Source organism: Leptinotarsa decemlineata, unplaced genomic scaffold (genome assembly GCF_025532065.1).
Source record: "Leptinotarsa decemlineata unplaced genomic scaffold, Ldec_3_MD MMD2_tig00000035_RagTag_RagTag, whole genome shotgun sequence".
Classification (NCBI taxonomy): Eukaryota; Metazoa; Arthropoda; class Insecta; order Coleoptera; family Chrysomelidae; genus Leptinotarsa; species Leptinotarsa decemlineata.
In genome coordinates, this window is record NW_027412540.1 from 27,961,904 (window position 1) to 27,982,224 (window position 20,321).

At 32.6% G+C, this 20,321-nt stretch overlaps 1 protein-coding gene across 7 annotated transcripts in view; it reads right to left on the reverse strand.

Moving 5' to 3' along the window:
- Abl (tyrosine-protein kinase Abl) overlaps window positions 1-20,321 on the reverse strand; it is a 61,726-nt gene that overhangs the window by 37,471 nt on the left and 3,934 nt on the right. For 5 of the 7 annotated variants that reach the window (XR_002723926.2, XM_023174557.2, XM_023174559.2 and 2 more), the window contains exon 2: window positions 12,769-12,816. The exons of the other annotated variants lie outside the window; for them this stretch is intronic. Coding sequence is in view for 4 of the 5 variants with exons in the window: in XM_023174557.2 (XP_023030325.2) it covers window positions 12,769-12,816 (48 nt within the window). In the remaining variant the exon portion in view is untranslated. The remainder of the gene's footprint in view (window positions 1-12,768; window positions 12,817-20,321) is intronic. 7 annotated transcript variants of the gene reach the window in all.

Consider the following 20,321-nt stretch of genomic DNA (forward strand, 5'->3'; position numbering starts at 1 on the left):
TTTTCTATTGATTGTGGAAGGTAAAATACCTGAAAAAAAAACAAGAAACATCAATTTCCCCACAAAAATGCCTTTCAGAGGACCATCTTTTGAAAATTTGTATTCATTATAAAAGCATTCATATTCAAGATTCGTTATTGTTGAAACCCTTGGAAAATCTGTATTCACTGTCTTCGAAATATAAATTAAATACACATATGATCTCATCATGATTGAAATAGTTTTCAATAGAAAGTAAGTGGCCATAAATCAGCCATTATAAGTGGCGGAACCACTTGCGTTGCTTATCGGTAGATATTTATCCTTTCAATACAAACTCTCATATTTACATCATTACCAATTCTCAGAGTGGTAGAATTTCAACTTCTTAGTACCCAGTTCAAAGTTGTATATAAACGGATTGGTTTGTGAACGCGTTCGAAAAGTGTCAGGAATTTCGATGGCCTATTCCTGGGGTCATTATTTATAAATACCCACGTTTGTGAGAATCTTAATATGTCGCTTCGCGGCGAACATCTTCGAATCTGAATATCTGGTCTTCTACTATCTTCAGTCTTCATCAGTTAAACATCCTGCTTTCAATAACTCGAATGGAAACAGTAGCCAAGCCTTGAGCATTTCCGTTTGACATGCATGCTGAAAATCTGAAACCAGTTCGTAGTTCTTCAACTTGTTTTGATTGTTTTTTGTTTTCGACAATTATTATACAGGCTGTTTTTTTAGCTGACCCCACTATTGCTATTCCGGAAACGGTAAGACCTACAAATTCGTTGAAGTAACTTAGATTGGAATCTTTTAATTTTAATTTCCTTTTTATTATTCAATATTTAATTGTTGCTTGTATTTTATTTTATTGTAGGTAATTTCATTTCAGGTTTTTTTTGGTATTTTCAGTCAGTCGTTTTAATTTTATTGACTCTTTCAGGGATTTCAAATCTTTTTATATCATGAACTGATGAAATTCACCACTAAACATTGTCAATGTCATAGTTTTTTTTCAGCGATAAAAATGGTGCATTATCCTAATCAAGATGAACTGCATCACCACCCACGTACTATTCTGTTTTTGTTGGTACTGATGTGATTCTAATCCTCATATTTATTTCGAAAATCATGCAACAACCCCAAAAAATATCATTGTGTGGTATCTTGAAAGATCATATTGTTAGCTCTTCAGTAGAAAAAGATAACGTCCTCACAATAAAGGAATTGACGTTTCACAACACCCTGCCTCACACCGCTAGACTTTTTAAAAATATTGAAAACCAAAGCTACAATCCACTGAAGGCTCATGAAATAGAATTATCAGGAGTGTTGTTAGTTGATAACAATATGACTTCCTGAGGACGCTACCTTGGTTAGCGAAACGCGGGTCGAGAGACCGTTATTTTTGTTCTAGTGTTGGAAAAGTGTTTGCAATAGAATAATGTACGTTGGGAAATAAGGTTCAATTGTATTTCTGTGATATCGTTAGCAGAGGACAGTTTCAATATCTAATGGAATGATTTCAAATGAAAATAGGTATGTTAATTGTCAACTTTGTCCATTCTTTTTTCTCGATAACGTATCTATAAAATATTTGGAAAGTGTAATAAATTAAGTATTTCTTCAAATCTTTGTTTATGAATTTAGATCCGAAATTACGAATATAAACTTGAAATTTCGAGTTTGAAGTCGAAATTTTGCGTGATTGAAATCAAAATTTTTGAGTTTCAAAGTTGCAATTTCCTCGAAATTTCTCGTATAATAAAAATATATGGCCCTTCTACGCTTCCGTAAAGATTAGTGTTTTCAGCCGTGTTATGAGCAGATGAAAACTAGCGTTTCAACTTGAAACTTATAGCAGTTCATCTAGAGATTTATTTTTTATTATATGTGAGAATTTTCAATATTATTTCATATGATTTATTATGTTGTGCAGGGTGCTAGTATTGCAGTTTCATTATCAATGTTTGAAGCACGAACTGAATGGGAAAAAATGGTTTCCGTGTCGTTTCGGATAGATTTTTTCTTCAGTTTGTATCAGAAAGGAATTTCTGAGCTTGATCTACACATTTTTGTAGAGTTTTTTCCATTCTTCGGAAATTTTCCACTTTCCACTTTACATCCTGAAAAATATTGCCTTTTCGACAAAAGATGTATGATTTCTTTCCACTGCAGTGGAAAATAAATAAAAGAAATAAAACTTTGAAACAAACCATGAAGATTGCATCCATTCGTGATTCAATATCCACTCTTCAAAATACAAAAGAATTGCGTGAAACAAATCCGCGCTTCTCAGATTTGCCAATATCTGTGAATTGTTTATGTATAAAATTACTTCAACTAAAGTCGAGATATAAAGAATCTGTAATTACATCGCGGCACGCTATATCCGTAACAAAATATTCGCAGAAACTTCTGGTGTTCGATAATTCAGACTGAGTTTGCATTTCAGTGAACATTGGGAAATCTTCTACCATATCGAAATAACATTTAATAACAATACAATGTACCATGGCTTTTCAAAAGTACCTAATGCTAATAGTATATATAGTCTAGTTCACATGTACTTTTTTTGTAACGCCCCGATAAAAATTACAAAAGACATAAAGACATAAAATAAAGACATAAAAGTGAAAAAAAATGGGGCTTTAGTTTTTTCTCAATATCTCGGAAAATTTTCAAAATTTTGGAAATTTGAAAAAAGATTTGAAAAGATCAATGAATTTGCGTAAAAAAAGTCCCGACTCCCGAAACTGTAAGTTATGTAGCCTTATGAATAACGCATTGTACTACTAATCTCATAAATATGTCATAGGTTACTTAGATAAGTACACTAAACGATGTAATGCTTTTATGTTAATGATCTAATGCACTTTTCCTTTTTATATATAAACTCTGATATTCTCAAGATTAGTCAGTTAGTAAGTTGACTCCATTTATTGTGCAGCCGAAGGCTCTGTCCTAAAGCTCATTGAATAAGTGTAAATAAACGTTTTTAAAAAGTCTTTCCATTGTTTGGAAAACATAATTGGCGCAGTCGGAGTAGGATTGGAGAAGGCAGAACTGAAGCAAAATCGCCGTTCCTGATCGTTGGTTCCAACCATTCATCTCCAATCAAGAACACTACAAATCCCAGGACAAAGAAGGTACTCTGAGTAAGTGTTGAGTTTCCTTTATTTTCCTGTATTTCATCTTGTACATTTGCAAAAAGTGCTGAATTTGAATTACTTTTGAAAACTTTTCGTATATAATCATATTTTTACAAAATAATATTAAAACATTTGATAGCGTTATAGTGACTTTTCAACGCGAAAATCATTTTTCAAAACGCTCTACTCGTATTTAACTGAAGTTTAAAACTAATTCTCTAAAACGGAAGAATTGTCCAATCTCTTAGAAAACATGTCCATTACACCAGGACAAGTAAATATTCAAACTCCCACAATTCAAGCGGCAAAAGCTATCGCAGACTTTTTACCTATATTTTCAGGTGATGCTTATCAATTAGAAAGCTTCATTAAAAGGTGTGATAATTTTTTCAATAATTATGGTCGTACAAATGACAATAATTTGAATGACTTTACGTTTAATGCAATCTGCTCAAAATTGAAAGATGACGTTTTCAATTTTCTTATGTGTAGACCTGACTTGACTACCTGGCCTTTAGTTCGTACAGCTTTAAGAGAACATTACGGAGATAGAATTGACAGACAAACACTAACTCGTGATTTTCTCCATCTAACGATTAACAAAAATGAAAATATTTTAGATTTTCTCGAAAAAATAAAACAAATGAAAACGCGACTTGAAATTAAAATCACGTCAGATACATCAGTTCCCGAACCTCGTAAAGTTTTATTGATGGAACAAGCAGAAGGAAATGCTCTCGATGTCTTAATGGCGAATTCAGACGACAAACTTAGACTTTTACTTGACATTAGAAACCCACAAAATTTAGCACAAGCTAGCGAAGTCGTTTATAGATATTTTCACAATGAACAAAGGATAAATCTTTTACAAAGTGAAAATAGAAACAGACTACGAACGAATAATCACACAAACAGAGGTACATTTAATAATAAAAATAACAATTTCCGCCAACCTAATCGAAACTTTTATAATCGATTTGACAATACGTACAACGTCGATCAACGACAAACAAGACCAACACAAAATTTCTACGAACCCCAAACTATTAGACAAACTTTTCCTAGTCAACCAATTAATATTCAATCACGACAAATCCCACGTCAATACCACACCAATTCCCAAGTTTTTGGTAAACCTAAAAACGTATTTGACCCAAGAAATTCTCCAAAACCTACAAATAAACCCACACCTATGTCAACCACATCTCGTACACCCACTATACAAAATACTCGACAAAATAATTATTTCCAACAACGAGGACAACCAAATTTCATATCAGAAGAGCTTTATAATGCCGAGTCACTCCCCAGACAAAATACATACCATAGAGACGTACGAAACGACAATACAAATTCTGATGACTATTCACAGAATACTCATGAAGAAACTCAGGATTTTCACACAGCAGAATATTTTCCAATACCGTCATAGATTTGAATAATATCATTCCTAATTCTTTGCCATATATTCAAATAAAAAATCCACCAATCAAACTTTTAATTGATACCGGTTGCCACCCTTCTCTCTTAAGACCTTATATAGCCGAAAAATATTTCCCTGAGACAATTACACGACACAATACACCTATTGTAACTTGTGCAGGCACACGTAAATCACAATTCAAAGCTAGAATTCAAAGTTTTCCCGAATTTTTCCCGATTAAAATCCCTTTAGAATTTGTTTTATTTGATTTCCATGATTATTTCGATGGAATTATAGGCATACGAGATCTACGACAAATGAAATTAAATCTTGATTTACATAATAGGATTCTTCATAACAATCAAGTACAAATTCCTCTACATTACCGAGAAGATTTCAACACTCAAAGATTAGAAATACCACCTTGTTCTTCTATTATGAAAAGAATAAAAACAAATATTCCTGATATGGAACTAATAATTCCACAATTAGAAAAAAATAACGGAACATTAATTATTCCAGAAAGTTTAATTCAAGTAAAAGATGGTTTAACCACAATAGAAATTATAAACACAGAACCCTCAACGAAAATTATTGAAATCGACGAGAATTTCCTCAGACCTTTTGCGACACATTTCAGCGACACACATTTTGAATGTTTTTCATTAGAAGAAATATTAAATGAAAATATTAACAACGACTCTGCTCATAGACTAAACGAGTTCACTTTGAAAGACTTGAGAACAGATCACTTAAACTCAGAAGAGAAACAAGCGTTAGAAAAAGTAATAAATCGATTTAAAAATATTTTTCATAAATCGGATAACAAATTATCTTTCACCAATAAAGTGAAACATGAAATAAAAACAACAGACGAAATCCCAGTTCACACAAAATCGTATAGGTACCCTTACATTCATAAACCAGAAGTAGAAAAGCAAATCAACAAAATGTTGGAAGACGGAATCATCAGACCATCCCAATCGCCGTGGAGCTCACCGATCTGGATCGTACCGAAGAAAATCGACGCAAGCGGAAAGCAGAAATGGAGAGTAGTAGTTGATTATAGAAAAGTAAACGAAAAAACAATCGAAGATAGATACCCCATCCCGAACATAACGGACATTCTCGACAAGCTTGGCAGAAGTCAATACTTTACCACCTTGGATTTGGCATCCGGATTTCACCAAATCGAAATGCACCCAGATTCCATCCCAAAAACAGCATTTAATGTAGAAAATGGTCACTACGAGTTTACTAGAATGCCTTTTGGTTTGAGAAATGCTCCAGCTACATTTCAACGTGCCATGGACAATATACTGAAGGATCTACAAAATAAAATTTGCCTTGTTTACATGGATGATATAATAATATTTTCTACTTCATTACAGGAACATATTAGTAACCTAAACTTAGTATTCCAAAGATTACAAGAAGCCGGACTTAAAATTCAACTAGATAAATCAGAATTTTTGTGTAAAACCGTAGAGTTTTTAGGTCATGTAATAACTTCAGAAGGCATTAAACCAAACCCAAAGAAAATAATGGCTATCCAAAAATTTCCACTTCCTAAAACAGCGAAAGAAATAAAATCATTCCTAGGACTAATCGGTTATTATCGAAAATTCATAAATAACTTTGCGAAAATAACAAAACCTCTAACTCAGTGTTTAAAGAAAGGCAAACAAATTAAACAAACACCCGAATTCATAGAAAGCTTCGAAAGTTGTAAAAGAATTTTAATGAATGATCCAATTTTACAATACCCGGACTTCTCGAAACCTTTCAATGTCACAACGGACGCTTCTAATTTCGCTATTGGGGCCATATTATCCCAAGGACCCATCGGTAGTGATTTACCAATTGCATATGCATCACGGACACTGAATCCAGCAGAATGTAATTACAGTACAATTGAAAAAGAACTCCTTGCTGTAATATGGGCTACTAAATATTTTAGACCTTACCTTTTCGGAACAAAATTCAATATAATAACCGATCATAAACCACTTCAATGGTTATTTTCTTTAAAAGAACCTAATTCTAAACTTGTAAGATGGCGCTTGAAACTGGAAGAATATGATTATAATATAATTTATAAAAAAGGTAAACATAATACGAATGCAGACGCATTATCTCGTGTCGAAATTCACCCCTTGGATATATTAGATGACATAGATAACATCTCTATAATGAATAACATAGATGAAATCCCTGAAATATCTCCGGAAGAGATAGATAGAATTATTGACTTAGAACTTTCAGAATTCAACGAATCACCTACTTCAAAATCGGTCAATCCTAAAGAAAATCAAGAAAGTATTAGTACCAAAGAGAACGATAAGATACACATATTATCAGATATAATAATAAAACCCGCGAATAGTCAAGAGAAAGGCATAAGCGATAACGAAACGGTACATACTAGTCATGAAGAACCCACATTAACAATACCTTATACTGAAAAAACCATAAATACCTACAAAAATCAGATCATCATTTCGCTCAACAAAATCGCTAAAGTAAAATCAAACCACGAAAAGATATTTGATAAAAACCGCATACATTGGCAAATCCCAGAAGACTCAAATTTTCATGAAATCTTCCTAAATTTGATTAAGAACTATTTGAAACCTAACACTACATATTGCGTGCTTTTTAAATCTGAAGAATTGAAAATACCATTTATTCAATCAGTTACCGAAAACTTCAAAAACAATTCATTCAACCTAATTATCTCTACTAAAATGGTAACAGACGTCACAGATGAATCGGAAAAAGAACTAAAGTTAAAATATTATCACGAAACAAAGACAACACATAGAGGAATAAATGAAAACCTCACCGCACTTAAAAAACATTTTTATTGGCCTGATATGGATAAAGACGTGAGAAATTACATTAATACATGCGACATCTGTCAAAAATCGAAGTACGAACGTCACCCCACAGCGCTCGTCTTCAAACCCACACCAATAGGACAAAGTCCACTCGAACATTTATATATTGACTCATTCAAATATGCCGGTCAATATTTCATAACAATAATTGATAGTTTTTCAAAATTCGGACAAGCCTACCCTGTTAATTCATTAACAGCTATAGAAACCACCAATAAACTAATTCAATATATCAGTCATTATGGAATACCAAATAAAATCACATGTGACAATGGACTGGAATTTAAAAATCATGTTATTCAAGATTTTTGTTTACTACACCAAATTGATATACATTATGTTACAGCTTATAACCCCAACAGTAATAGTCCCATTGAGAGATTCCACTCAAGTCTAATTGAAAATCTTAGAACGCTACGTGAAGAAAAACCAGACCTCCCATTAAATCACTTAATGAATTATGCCCTCTTATCTTATAACAATAGTATCCACACGTCTACTGGATACACCCCTTTTCAAATATTGCGAGGACGTTTAGACTATAAAAACCCATTTGAAATGGACGAAAACGAACGAATTACTCAATATATAGAAGAACATTCGAAAAATCTGGAAATTCTCTCAGACCTCATTTATAATAAATTAACAAAAACTCAAAAACAAAACTTGGAAAGAGCAAATAGACATAGACAGAGGGAAATCAACATTGATACTAGTAAATCGACATATAAAATGAAACCACCAAACAAAACTCAGAATAAAGCTACCCAACCTTATAAAAAACTAGAAAATATAGAATTGATATCAGACAATAAATTTAAAACCAACAACAAATTATATCATTTGCAATCTTTAAAACCCCAACGTTTTGTTACAGACCAGACAAGAGAAAGAAATGAACTCCCTAACGACGATTCTCCTCTTTCTACCTGGGCTACTCACCTTAAAAATAATGGAAATAAAAAATCCAATACTCCCAGTTCAACTAGGATACGCTAAACTTATTACCTCAAAACATTCATTCCTATATCATATTAATTTAAGTCAACCTTTAGAATTAACTTCAAATATAAACTTAGAATTAAATAACCTTAAGCAAATTTTGAATACTAGTAATAATCATTATTCTATTATCATCAATAATAAAATAAATCATGCTTTACATTTAGGTGAAATAATATTAGGTAAACTAAAAACATTTTCACGAAACTCTAGAAAACAAAGATCACTTTTTGACGGAGTTGGAAAACTATCGAAATGGTTATTCGGAACTCTTGACTCCGATGACGAAAAGTATTTCACAAAATATCTAGAAGCACTGCATAAAAATGAACAAAAGTTACTTTCTAATGACATACATCAAAACACAATCCTCAAAGAAATGACAACTAAATATACCAAAGACTTTGACTTACTAGTAACCAACCAAAATATACTACAGAGCCAAATAAAAGGTTTATCAAAAGAAATGAAAGAACTTATCAATTTAGAGCAAGCTTTCTCATTCGCAAATACGATCGACAATCTTATCATACAACTTAACTCAATTCAAAACTTGATTTTGAATATAGAAAATGCGATATCCTTTGCTAGACTCAACGTATTGCATAGTTCAATTATAGAACCACAGAGATTGAAATTACTTATTACAAAATTGAACAAAATCTACGAGACTAGACAAATTCCTACGTTGCAAAACTTCATGAACTACTACAACTTATTTTCAACTCAAGTAATTATACGAGAAGGTTTCATAATTTTTAAAATTCATGCACCTATAATAGCAAATAATTACAAATATTTCCAAATGTATCCTGTCCCCATATCCAATCTCATGATTTTACCTCAACAACCTTTCCTTTTGCTCAACTCAAATGAGTATTGGACAACTGCAACAAGATGCCCGGAAATTGAGAACCTCTACTACTGCACAACTTCCCAACTTCAGAGAACACAACCATGCATTGCCGACATAATCAAATCAGGCAAAAATATTTGCAAAGGAATATCAGTTACTCTCAGTGAAACAAGAATAACCCAGATAAACGCACATCAAGTACTTGTGATACCAGTGCAAACAGTTACTCTACAAGCCAACTGCGAATCGAATGGGATATACCAAATCACACAACCATCTATAATCACTCTCGAAAATTGCCATGTCGAAATAGATGGAAAAGCATTCAATCAGGAGGAAACACTACATGATAGTTTAGTATTCGAACTTCCTAAGTTAAACATCACTAGAGAAGAATCCAACCAGCCTTTGCCTCCAATGAAACTAAAATCCATCGACGGAAATGAACTGAAACATATTGAGACGATCGCACAGAATTTCCATGTGGAAAATCTGCAACCAATCAACGATAGCCATGCGTGGACGAATACCAGCCTCATGATATTAATACTTTCAATCGGAATAGCTGCCACGATGTACTTCAAATTCATCAAACCAAGGAAGCAAAGAAGTTCCAAAGACCAAACCCAATCATCGCAAAACAAGGAACCCTTATTTTCCGATCTTGGCAAGGGAGGAGTTATGTAGCCTTATGAATAACGCATTGTACTACTAATCTCATAAATATGTCATAGGTTACTTAGATAAGTACACTAAACGATGTAATGCTTTTATGTTAATGATCTAATGCACTTTTCCTTTTTATATATAAACTCTGATATTCTCAAGATTAGTCAGTTAGTAAGTTGACTCCATTTATTGTGCAGCCGAAGGCTCTGTCCTAAAGCTCATTGAATAAGTGTAAATAAACGTTTTTAAAAAGTCTTTCCATTGTTTGGAAAACATAATTTGTATGTCGATTATTTATAATTTTTACAGAGCCCTGAAAATAGAGCCAAAAGCGGGTAGTCTGGCTTCCGCGCGCCTTTCGTCACTCCGACATAAAAACAAAAAAATAATTTAAACATATTAAATGTAAATATTAAGGAATGAAAAAATTCATGTAATGTTGGGATACATCAATAAACAATAATCCGCAGTCAAAAAATTTTTATCCCAATTTTAACGTTAATTATAAATTTGTTAATTAATAACTTTTTCTGAATTGAAAGTTAATATAAAAATCCCTATAATTATTAAACTAAAACCCTGGCATTTTTTTCCTTTGTTGAAGTTATCCTTAATAGGCAAAAAATAGATTACCGTTGCCAAAATAAAAAAATTGTTACCTTATTTTCTATTTTTTTATTGACAATTGAAAATTATAATTTTATAAAAAATACATTACAAAATTTTTTTTTCAAATTTTTTATTGTTTCAATGTCTCATGGCTAAAAACTAATTAATAATACATTTTTTTAATTTTTTACAGCTATTGTTAATAAATTTATTATAAACAAATACATTGTTTATAAGCAATTCGACAATTTTTTTTGCATTATGTTAATTGAAAAAAATCATGATTTTTAGAAAAAAAATGGTATCTTAAAAAAATTTCTTTGTTGCTAAAAAATGCGTTTGTTAATTAACAATCGTTTTTTGCAACTAAATATTAAAATTGAGGAACCGTTTTTTTTTAAATCATAAATTCTATCAAGTGGAATAAAGTTCCTGAGAACGTTTTTTCAAACGAATTTAATCTCCAGCGATTCAAATCCACGTGACACCGCTCTTAGAGCGCCTTAAAAATTTTCCTGAAGTACTTGTGTTTTGTCCTTAGAAAAAACTGAATAAAGAAACTGATTTGTTTCTATATCGTTAAATTTAATGAGCCATGAAAGGGTCTATGAAAGTACCGCATCAAGATTATTGATGTCACCATCTGTTCCTGAATAAAAGCTCATGAATCTTCTCTACAGTGGTCATATTGGGTTGAAACGTACGCTTCTCGTATTTGCACCAATGAAACTATACGAATAAGCGAAATAAATTCCACGGATAGTTTTGAGGATTTACAGAAACACCCATTTGGGATAATTTTTACATATCGTCGCAACCCTGAACCTGTATTATGTATTCTAACAAATATTGGCCCTAAAAAAATTCATAACTGAACAAGTTTACCCTGCGCAAAACGAACAATCCATTCTTCTCGCTCCAGCATTCAAACATTCCATGTCTCTATAACCAACAAATGTTATTCATATCTTTATCCAACCCTGACATTGAGAATTCAGTAGATATATTACTGAAGAGACTTCCTCTGAGCTGAATAAACATTTACACAGATAAATCTTATCAAAACATTGAACAGCGCTCTGTGAGAATGCACTTTTTCCGACATTCGCTCACGTAAAATTGTTCAATATTTACCAAGAATTAATATGTGTTCAAATATTTAGAACAGAAACAAAATAAATTCGTCAGTTTCGTGGCAGACAGTAGCCTAAAATAAATAAGAATGATGATCCCCAAAGAAACGGTCATTATAAAACGAACAAAGGAAAAAGCTCTTGAAATATTCATGATTTCTAGAAGTGGAACGTTTATTTTTAGATGTTTGATTGAACGAGTTGTCACCTCCAAATTGATGGTCCTAGTTATAAAGTGTGGAATTGCTCAAAATAGAGGTTTATCAAATTTCTCAGTTACAGATGAGTTATACGGAGGAAAAAAAACTAGAGATATTATGCACTTGAGATGCAAATATTCTCGGTGGTCTACGTCTACACGAACAAAAATTTTCCATTCACATTATAATTTCCTGTTCCAATTTTGTTATGATCCCAAACGTTTTTTGCTTAGACGATTAGAGAGCATACAAAATTACTCTCGATAAATATTTTCAAAATTAGTTTTAAAGGTGAAAATATAACTTTTTTTATGAACATACCACCAAAAATGCGACTCCTTCATCCAATGATCTTATAAAGTAAAAAAATCCGAATTGATTATGCTTATATGTATAATGATTGGATGAAAATTTGTAAGATAGCTATTTTAAACTTTCTGCTTTATTATAATTTCTTCAATTATAATTCTCACTTCTTTCTAGCTGCTCTTACTCTATTGATACTAATGTTTTTTCTTCAGATTGGTACATCTTTATGACCCATCAATATTTCAACATCCATCATTCGAAAGTGAACATTGTCAATCATACTGAAACAAACATTGTTTTTCCTACTTGCTTGACCGTAGTCTCAAAGTTGAAATTCTGCTAAGAAACTAGACCTTTTACAATACAAATATTTTCAAATAGATAGCTGAAGATTATACGACAGATATCAACCAACATGATACTCTGGCAAACGTAGATATCAAAAAGTGGTGACACTGTGTGTAAAAATAATTAAATAAAAAATTGTTATTATATTGTGAAAACCGAAACAAAAAACAAAAAGAAAAACTTACTTGATTTCGAAAGAATTTCTTCAAGGTCCACTTTGTTCACCCTAAATCCTAGACGAAACAAAAAACACGTGAGATAATGGATTACAAATTTTGATAATTAGTGCACGATGAAAACATTACAAATTTGTGGTTACCTAACAACTACCCCCTAAAAACTACAAATTGTGCTAGTTAGTACTATTTTCCTTTTTTTTTTGTGGAAGAATGTGTACTCATGAGTGAGATTCTTGAAAATATTTTCATGAGGAATTCATTAGGAATTGACCCATCACAAACGGTGCGTAGGATGGCAGAAGAACTGGACCATAGATCCCATGCGGTTTTTATGGTTTGAAACATTTTGAAAATGTCAAAAAGCCTTGGAATCTCTCAACTTTTTATTTTTTGTTCAATTGTTCTATTTTTACTTGTATTTTATTTCACTATTTCATATTAGGGTTTTTTGTTTAATATAATTGTTAATTTCAGGTATTCTTCTTTTTCAGTTCTTTCAGGGATTTCAAATCATTTTACATAATAACAAACAATGGAAGTCGGAACTAATGAGATATTACAAACTTAAGTAGATTCATAAACCTGCCAAAATGTTTGTATTTTAGTCAGGAAAAGGTCTGTTTCTTCACTGCACTGCGACTTGAGATTTTTCCACAAACTATTTATGACAAATTCGAAACGAAGGAGCCTGTCTTTCTGGAAAATTAAAAATTTTTGCGAAATATGATTCACAACCATATGTAGTACTAAATTGAATTATTACTTGATTATATATGTATGTACATGAATCATCACCATCACGGTTGATCACTACTAATTTCAAACGGAGAATCAAATCTCACGTGAAAACATGTTGGAATCAAATGACTCATACAAAATTGTGAGCCTCATTAAATTTTTTTGCCTATCAAAGCTCTCGAGCAAGTTCTTCAAGGAAATCAATAAGAAGAATCACGAAGCGAATAATCCTGTTTTACGCGTCTCGACGCTCGAATACAGGGTTTGTAGATTTACCACACGTAGGCCGCCTTTGAGGAAAACACTTGAGAAACTCCAATATTAACTTGAATAATTGGGCATAAATGATAAAGCCGTCAGACTTCTCTAATTAGTTGTGGTTTTATCCCAATCAACTCATATATATATTTATAATACAATTAATATCAACGTGTTTTCAGTTTGGGTGATTATCGGAAATCGATCACAAAAATCTGAAAGAAAATCAGACGAATGACTCCAGATTTCCACATACAGATTTTATTTACATTTGGACCAGACTGTCTGTCAACACCGATAAATCCCGGATTAAGAATGTCGTGACAATAATCCCACGTCTAGATTTATATGAATTTAGATTATCCTTCAACTGGTCGTTGGTGTATGCCGAGTATTTCAAATTCGACTTTCATCAGTCAGATCCCGGAAACTATTTTAGGCAGAAAGATGTGCGATTTGTTTCCCTTTTTCGCAATTTCCAAAACTCCCTAATGATGTTGTGTTGGAGGTTTTCGATATCTTGGTATTCCCTACGTCAGAAATATCTACCATTCAGTGTAGCTCATAAAAATGTATCAAGGATACTGAGATCTGGAGACTTCGGTGGCCATCTTACTGGATCGTCACTAAGATAACCAGATACCTGCTTTATGTTGTGAGGTGCAGCACTATCTTGTTGGTACCTGATGTTACCATAGTCGACCAAAGGAAATCATCTAAATAATTTTCAAAAGTTAAGGAGGAAAATTCATCCAAAAGCGTGCTGATGGAGACTAGTAATTTCACTCAACAAAAGTTTCACTTGCTTATATCAATACTCTATCACATAATACGTTCTTCTGTCCTAAATTCGACAATATTATCCATTCATTCAATTAAGGTCAGTTGCCAACTGCTCCAGAGCCCATTACCTTCAGTTCATGGGTCAGCTGAATTTTGTAGAAGTACAAGCCCAAGTCACGATACAAAATTCGCCAAGTTGTGATCTGTGAAAGGCCGAGTTCTTGTGAGTCCCTATTGGAAGACCCTCCATTACAAATTTATTTATTTATTTGTAATACAATACTCTACAGGACATAGCCCAATTACAGAGTAGGAAATAACAGAGTATAATAAATACATCACAAGCAAGTGACTATAAAGACTACACATTTTATATTCATTCTAGATGACAACACAATTATTTTAGGAAGTGGGATTTTATATTTGACAGAACAGAACAGAATTTGTCACTTTACACATGGTATGGATCGGAGAATTCTCCAGAACATTTGTGCGAGATATTTTTATATAGAAAGTACTCGGGTGTCTGGAACAGATTATAGGAATGCAAATATTAAAGTTTTCCAGTAATGTTGGGCAGTTAACTATGCTTTTGATAATTTTATAAGTTAGTGCAATGCTATAATATTCACGCCTTTTTTCGAGACTGCAAAAGTTATGCTTTTGTAGCAATTCAGAGTGGGTTGTTCTTTTTGGAGGATAAATGCCATCGGTTTTTAGGCTTAGCAGTTTTAAAAATCGTCGTTGAATTGCTTCTATTCTATCAATGTGATATTGATAAAAGGAGCTCCACACAACTGACGCATATTCTAACTTTGATCTTATGAAAGCATAGAATAAAGTTTTTAAGGTCGAAGTTTCTTTGAAATCGCTACTGTTACGTACAATTAATTCGTACAAACGACAGGAGGAGGTGACAACATTATCGATATGCCTATTAAATGATAGTGCAGTGTCAAATGTGACGCCAAGATCAGTAAATGTTTCTGGTCTCACCAGGGAAACGTTTTCTATTGAATAATCAAAGATCAAGATATTCGTTTTCAAACTGTAGGGATGACCTTATATTTATCCGGGTTCAGTGACAAGATACTTCGATAACACCATTCTACAACCCGTCCTATGTTTGCTGAGAGGTTCACACAATCATATATGTTCTCGACGAGGCAGTATAGTTTTAGATCATCGGCATATAAAAGGGAATACACATCTATAACATCTGCAATATCATTAATGAATATATTGAAGAGCAACGGTCCCAGATTTGAACTTTGTGCAACACCGGAAGAAGCACTATATTTGGTAGATTTGAAAGCATTGAGCTGATTGTTTTCGATCCCGTAGATAGGACTGAAAGAGGACTAGTTTGTTTCGTAGAATGCCATGGTCAAGCCTGTCGAAGGCCTCAGAAAAGTCTGTAAATAACAATCAGTTTGGGCCATGTTGTCAATAGATTCAGCAATATGTTGGGTTACAGTCAGAAGATTGGTGACCGTTGAACGATTTTTCATAAAAGCGTGTTGGTTTATACTTATATTGCAAATAACATGCCGATATATAACTCGATCCAGCAGAATCTCTAAAACCTTTGCAAAGTTGCAAATAATAGAGATAGGCCGATAATTTGTAATATCTCTATCTCCTTTCTTGAAAATGGGAGAGTTTGGTTGAAAAATGGAAGAAGTGGTATACGATTGTTTGAAAAGACTGGCAAAACCGTTTACGATACGGTCGAAGTATAGTAAAAGGGACCTAATGATTTCCCTAGATTTCCTTTTAGAAAACAGTTGTTTCCGATGGATTTTTTCTTCCCGTTTATAACTGAAAATTCAAACTGTGCTCATCAATAACGGTTACCGTTCACCGTTGAGAATTAATTTGAACCCCCATGAAGGTACGTTGTACATGGACCCCTTACTGACCAATCGTGTTACGGGAGGCAGTACCAGATTTGGTTTGTTGGACTACAATCATAAATTTGATGGTCACCAATAGAGACAAAGGCCCTCCAAAATCAGTACAACACACATGCAAAACTTCCTCTAATTAAATATATTACCGATTCAGCGTCGAGCCATATACATATATCTAATTTATGGCAAACTATAAAGACATAACGGCTCATATCCTTTCGAGATACTAGCAAGAAATCTCGATTGGAATGAGAACCACATTCGGTTTATAGCAGTTGATGATTCGAAGCTGAACACATGTTACTGCAACTGAAATATTACGAGGGGTATATGGATATACGTTATACGTTTAGGGACTACTCGATAGAAATAGAATAGACGGATTGAATCAACCTGGGGCAGAAATACGGGAGTGATTCAGGGGGTGGATATAAAAATTAAGAAAGGACATAGTATTATTATCCACCCACTTACAGAGTCTTCATGTTCCCACTCGAGTGGATATTTTAAACAGTTTGGCTATTTATTGTTGAATATGTAACATATCCTCTATTACCAAAAACTTTCCAAAATCACGAGAATGATAAATATATTGTCTTTATGTCCCGAGTCATCGTTAGTCATTTTTTGTGTATTCTTAATTACACACATCTTATAAGTTGTTATTTATCGAATACACTCTGTATATAATTGGTCGGCCATTTTTCTGAATGAGGCCCCATTATGTTAACTGTCATCATGTTACTAACACCATATTCTGATTCACTCTCAAATTCACTCTCATCATACGCTTTTCAATCGAAGGAACAAGTGTATCCGGCTTCAAGGTAATTATTTTATTAAGATGATGTTATCGGTAGCTGAAAGTGCAGGGGAAAGATAAAGGGGTGAAGTAGGGGGTTGGTATGAAGTTGCCCAGTTCTTACTGTTTAAAACTATTCAATTTCACGACTTGCGAATGGACTCAAGCACAGACAAAAAAAGGTTCAAGTAGATTGATTACATATTTACATTTTTTATGTGATACAAAATTATTTCTGGGTTATTTGAAAATATCGTTTGGAAACTAAAAACTGTTTTAGATATATTCAATCCACGACGATTTTGGGTGTAGTTCAACATAAAGTTTCGAGTGTAGCGAGGCCTAAGTATAGACATTAATGAAACATTTAGATAATGCTTCGTGATATTCCTTCCCATTGCTGAGATGGAATCTGTTTGAAATATATATTATTCACTTGAAACTCTGAAAACTTCATGATGGATAGAGAAGATTAATATCAGTCGATTAAACTCTCTTGTATTATATTTTCGAAATCATCTTTATAAACACGTATACAATTCCAACTGTGAAAATAATTTATATTTTTTTCCAAGAAAAGATTATATTTACTTTCGAAAATGTCAACCGACCCTCGTATTACTTTGCGGTAGATAGCCCTACTTTCAATAAGAATGGCACCTTCACCGAGACACCGATTATTCAGATACCGTAGGCTCACCGTTTATTGTTACAGCACAAGGTGTTTATCTCCGGCATACCCGGCTAGTCGGCTTTTTAACAAGTTGATACGATTGATACGGTTTATTTGTTTTAAATTAATTTTAGAACCTTTATAATATTCTAGTAAAATTCGATATAGTTAGCTAGACTATCCTAGTCATTAAAAAAAACATTTCTCTGTTTTCTGAGGTGGAAATTTGTGAATAAAATGAGTACCATTCATACAGAACTGTCGTGGCTCGACAGAAACTGTCCTAGTTATAGTGAATTCTACTCTCGATTTTACTCAGTCAAATTTTTCAACAGTTTTCTTTCTACTTGAAAATTTATGCGCAGGTTTGAACTAGTTTTTCTTAACTCGCAAATATCACTTTTTGCAAATCAATTTTTCAGTGCCATATTATCTATATGTCGATTTCTATGTCCAGAATATCAAGATTTAAATATTCAATATCAAATTGAAACGATTTGTACGGTACCTTTCGGTTTGAAAAAATTATCATGGAACTATTTTGCTTTTGAATTCCATTAGTTAGGACTTACATACGATTCTACTATGATTCGTACTTAGCTTTTATCAAAAAAACCTGAGTAACTTAGTGTTTCTTTTTCTACAAATGAAAGAGAAAGTTTTGAATATATTTTCAAGTTGTAAATTCTATATGAAACGTGAAAAAACAATACGAACGCTATCAGCTTTTTATAATTTCCACCCATATTTTTTGTGATAACATATATCCCTAAAATTGTCATGTCATTGCATAATAAACGAGGGATTCAACTTATATTGACTGTAAATGCATTCAATTTGCAGTACACAATGGTGAAAGCTATAGAAACATCACATTTTATAGTTCTGATAAGATCACCAAATCTCGGATAATAATAAAATAATACTTTAAGCCTTGAAACAACTTTCGTTATTTCAAGAAATATTATAAAACTATTCGGTGAAATATTCTACCTGAATAGATTCAAAATTCAAAAAAAAATCAACAATTCATTCAATTCAATGACAGGTATATTCAAAGACAGCAAAACTCGAATTCATTGCCAAATTAAGGCAATGTTTTAAAAACTGACTAGCTGTTAATAATCTACAAATATTCGACCTTGGACTTCTGAGAAATTGTGATATTATTGTTTGCGGTTTATTAATTTTAGTCAGCTGATACCGCGGAGAAGCAAATATATCTCATATCCGCGGCATTGAAAAATTATGTTCGAAATACCGAAAGATGTTGTAAATACCAATCAGCTCTTTAGGTTTAGAGTGACACTGTACAACTAAGAGCAAACCGAAGATACAATAGTTTTACAAAAGTGTCAATTCCGAGATAATTCACAAACTCAAACTGGGTGAACATTTTGGCGGACACTATAAATGATTTTATCTGAAATGATACACGAACAGGTCTTTTTGAAAGGCCGTTATCTCTACATTACACCCATTCAACGATATTTTTTACTTCATTGTGTACTGGTTTTAATCAACAACGTCAACTTTCATTCGATTTATATTCAAATTTATTGTAAACGAATAGATTTTTATCGAAACTGTAATAACCGCATGATTGCATAGCATTAACTCCGATATTGAACTCCGTCAGTTGACATTAAGCATATTTCAAATTGGTTTCGATTACAAACGTAATTTTTTTTAGTTATCGAAAATTTTAGAGCAACTGAAAAAGCGAGGGACTGAAATTAATGATTTAATTATTTCAATTGACTCAACAATGAGTTGAGTTTACTTTTCTCTTGGATAAATTTTTCAAGAAATCACTATTAAAAAAGTGTTCAAAATGGTGCAGATTTTTTAGCGGTCTCCCCAGCATGTATAAAATCTCAGAAAGTATTTATTTATTTTCATTTTGAAAGGAAAACAAAGTCTGACTGTGATTCAAGAAACACTTGCAACAATATGATTCAAATTGAAATATAAAGCACTTAATAAACAGAATTTAGGCAGTTTTAACCCGCCTAGGGAAGCTATTGCACGGCGAAACACGTGTTGCGTTTTTGTAAAAAAATAAAATAAAATTACTTTATTGATCCTTTCAACTATCGATAACAATAGATAAGACAAGTCAGTGTTACATGAAGTTTAGTTGACAAACAAAAATTACAACAAGACAAAACGAAACAATACGAAGTTACTACAATGATGATCAACAATTAAATCATGAAATCTTTCGATATTATATCAAAACAGAAGAGATTCAAATCCCTCAATAGTATAAAAGCATTCTCTAACTAAGAGTTCCTTAAATTTACGCTCAAAAACACCCGGCGATTCTGCGTTTTTGTAATACGACTCCAGTGAAAATCCCTCAATAAAGTGTCACTTGAAATGGTTATGG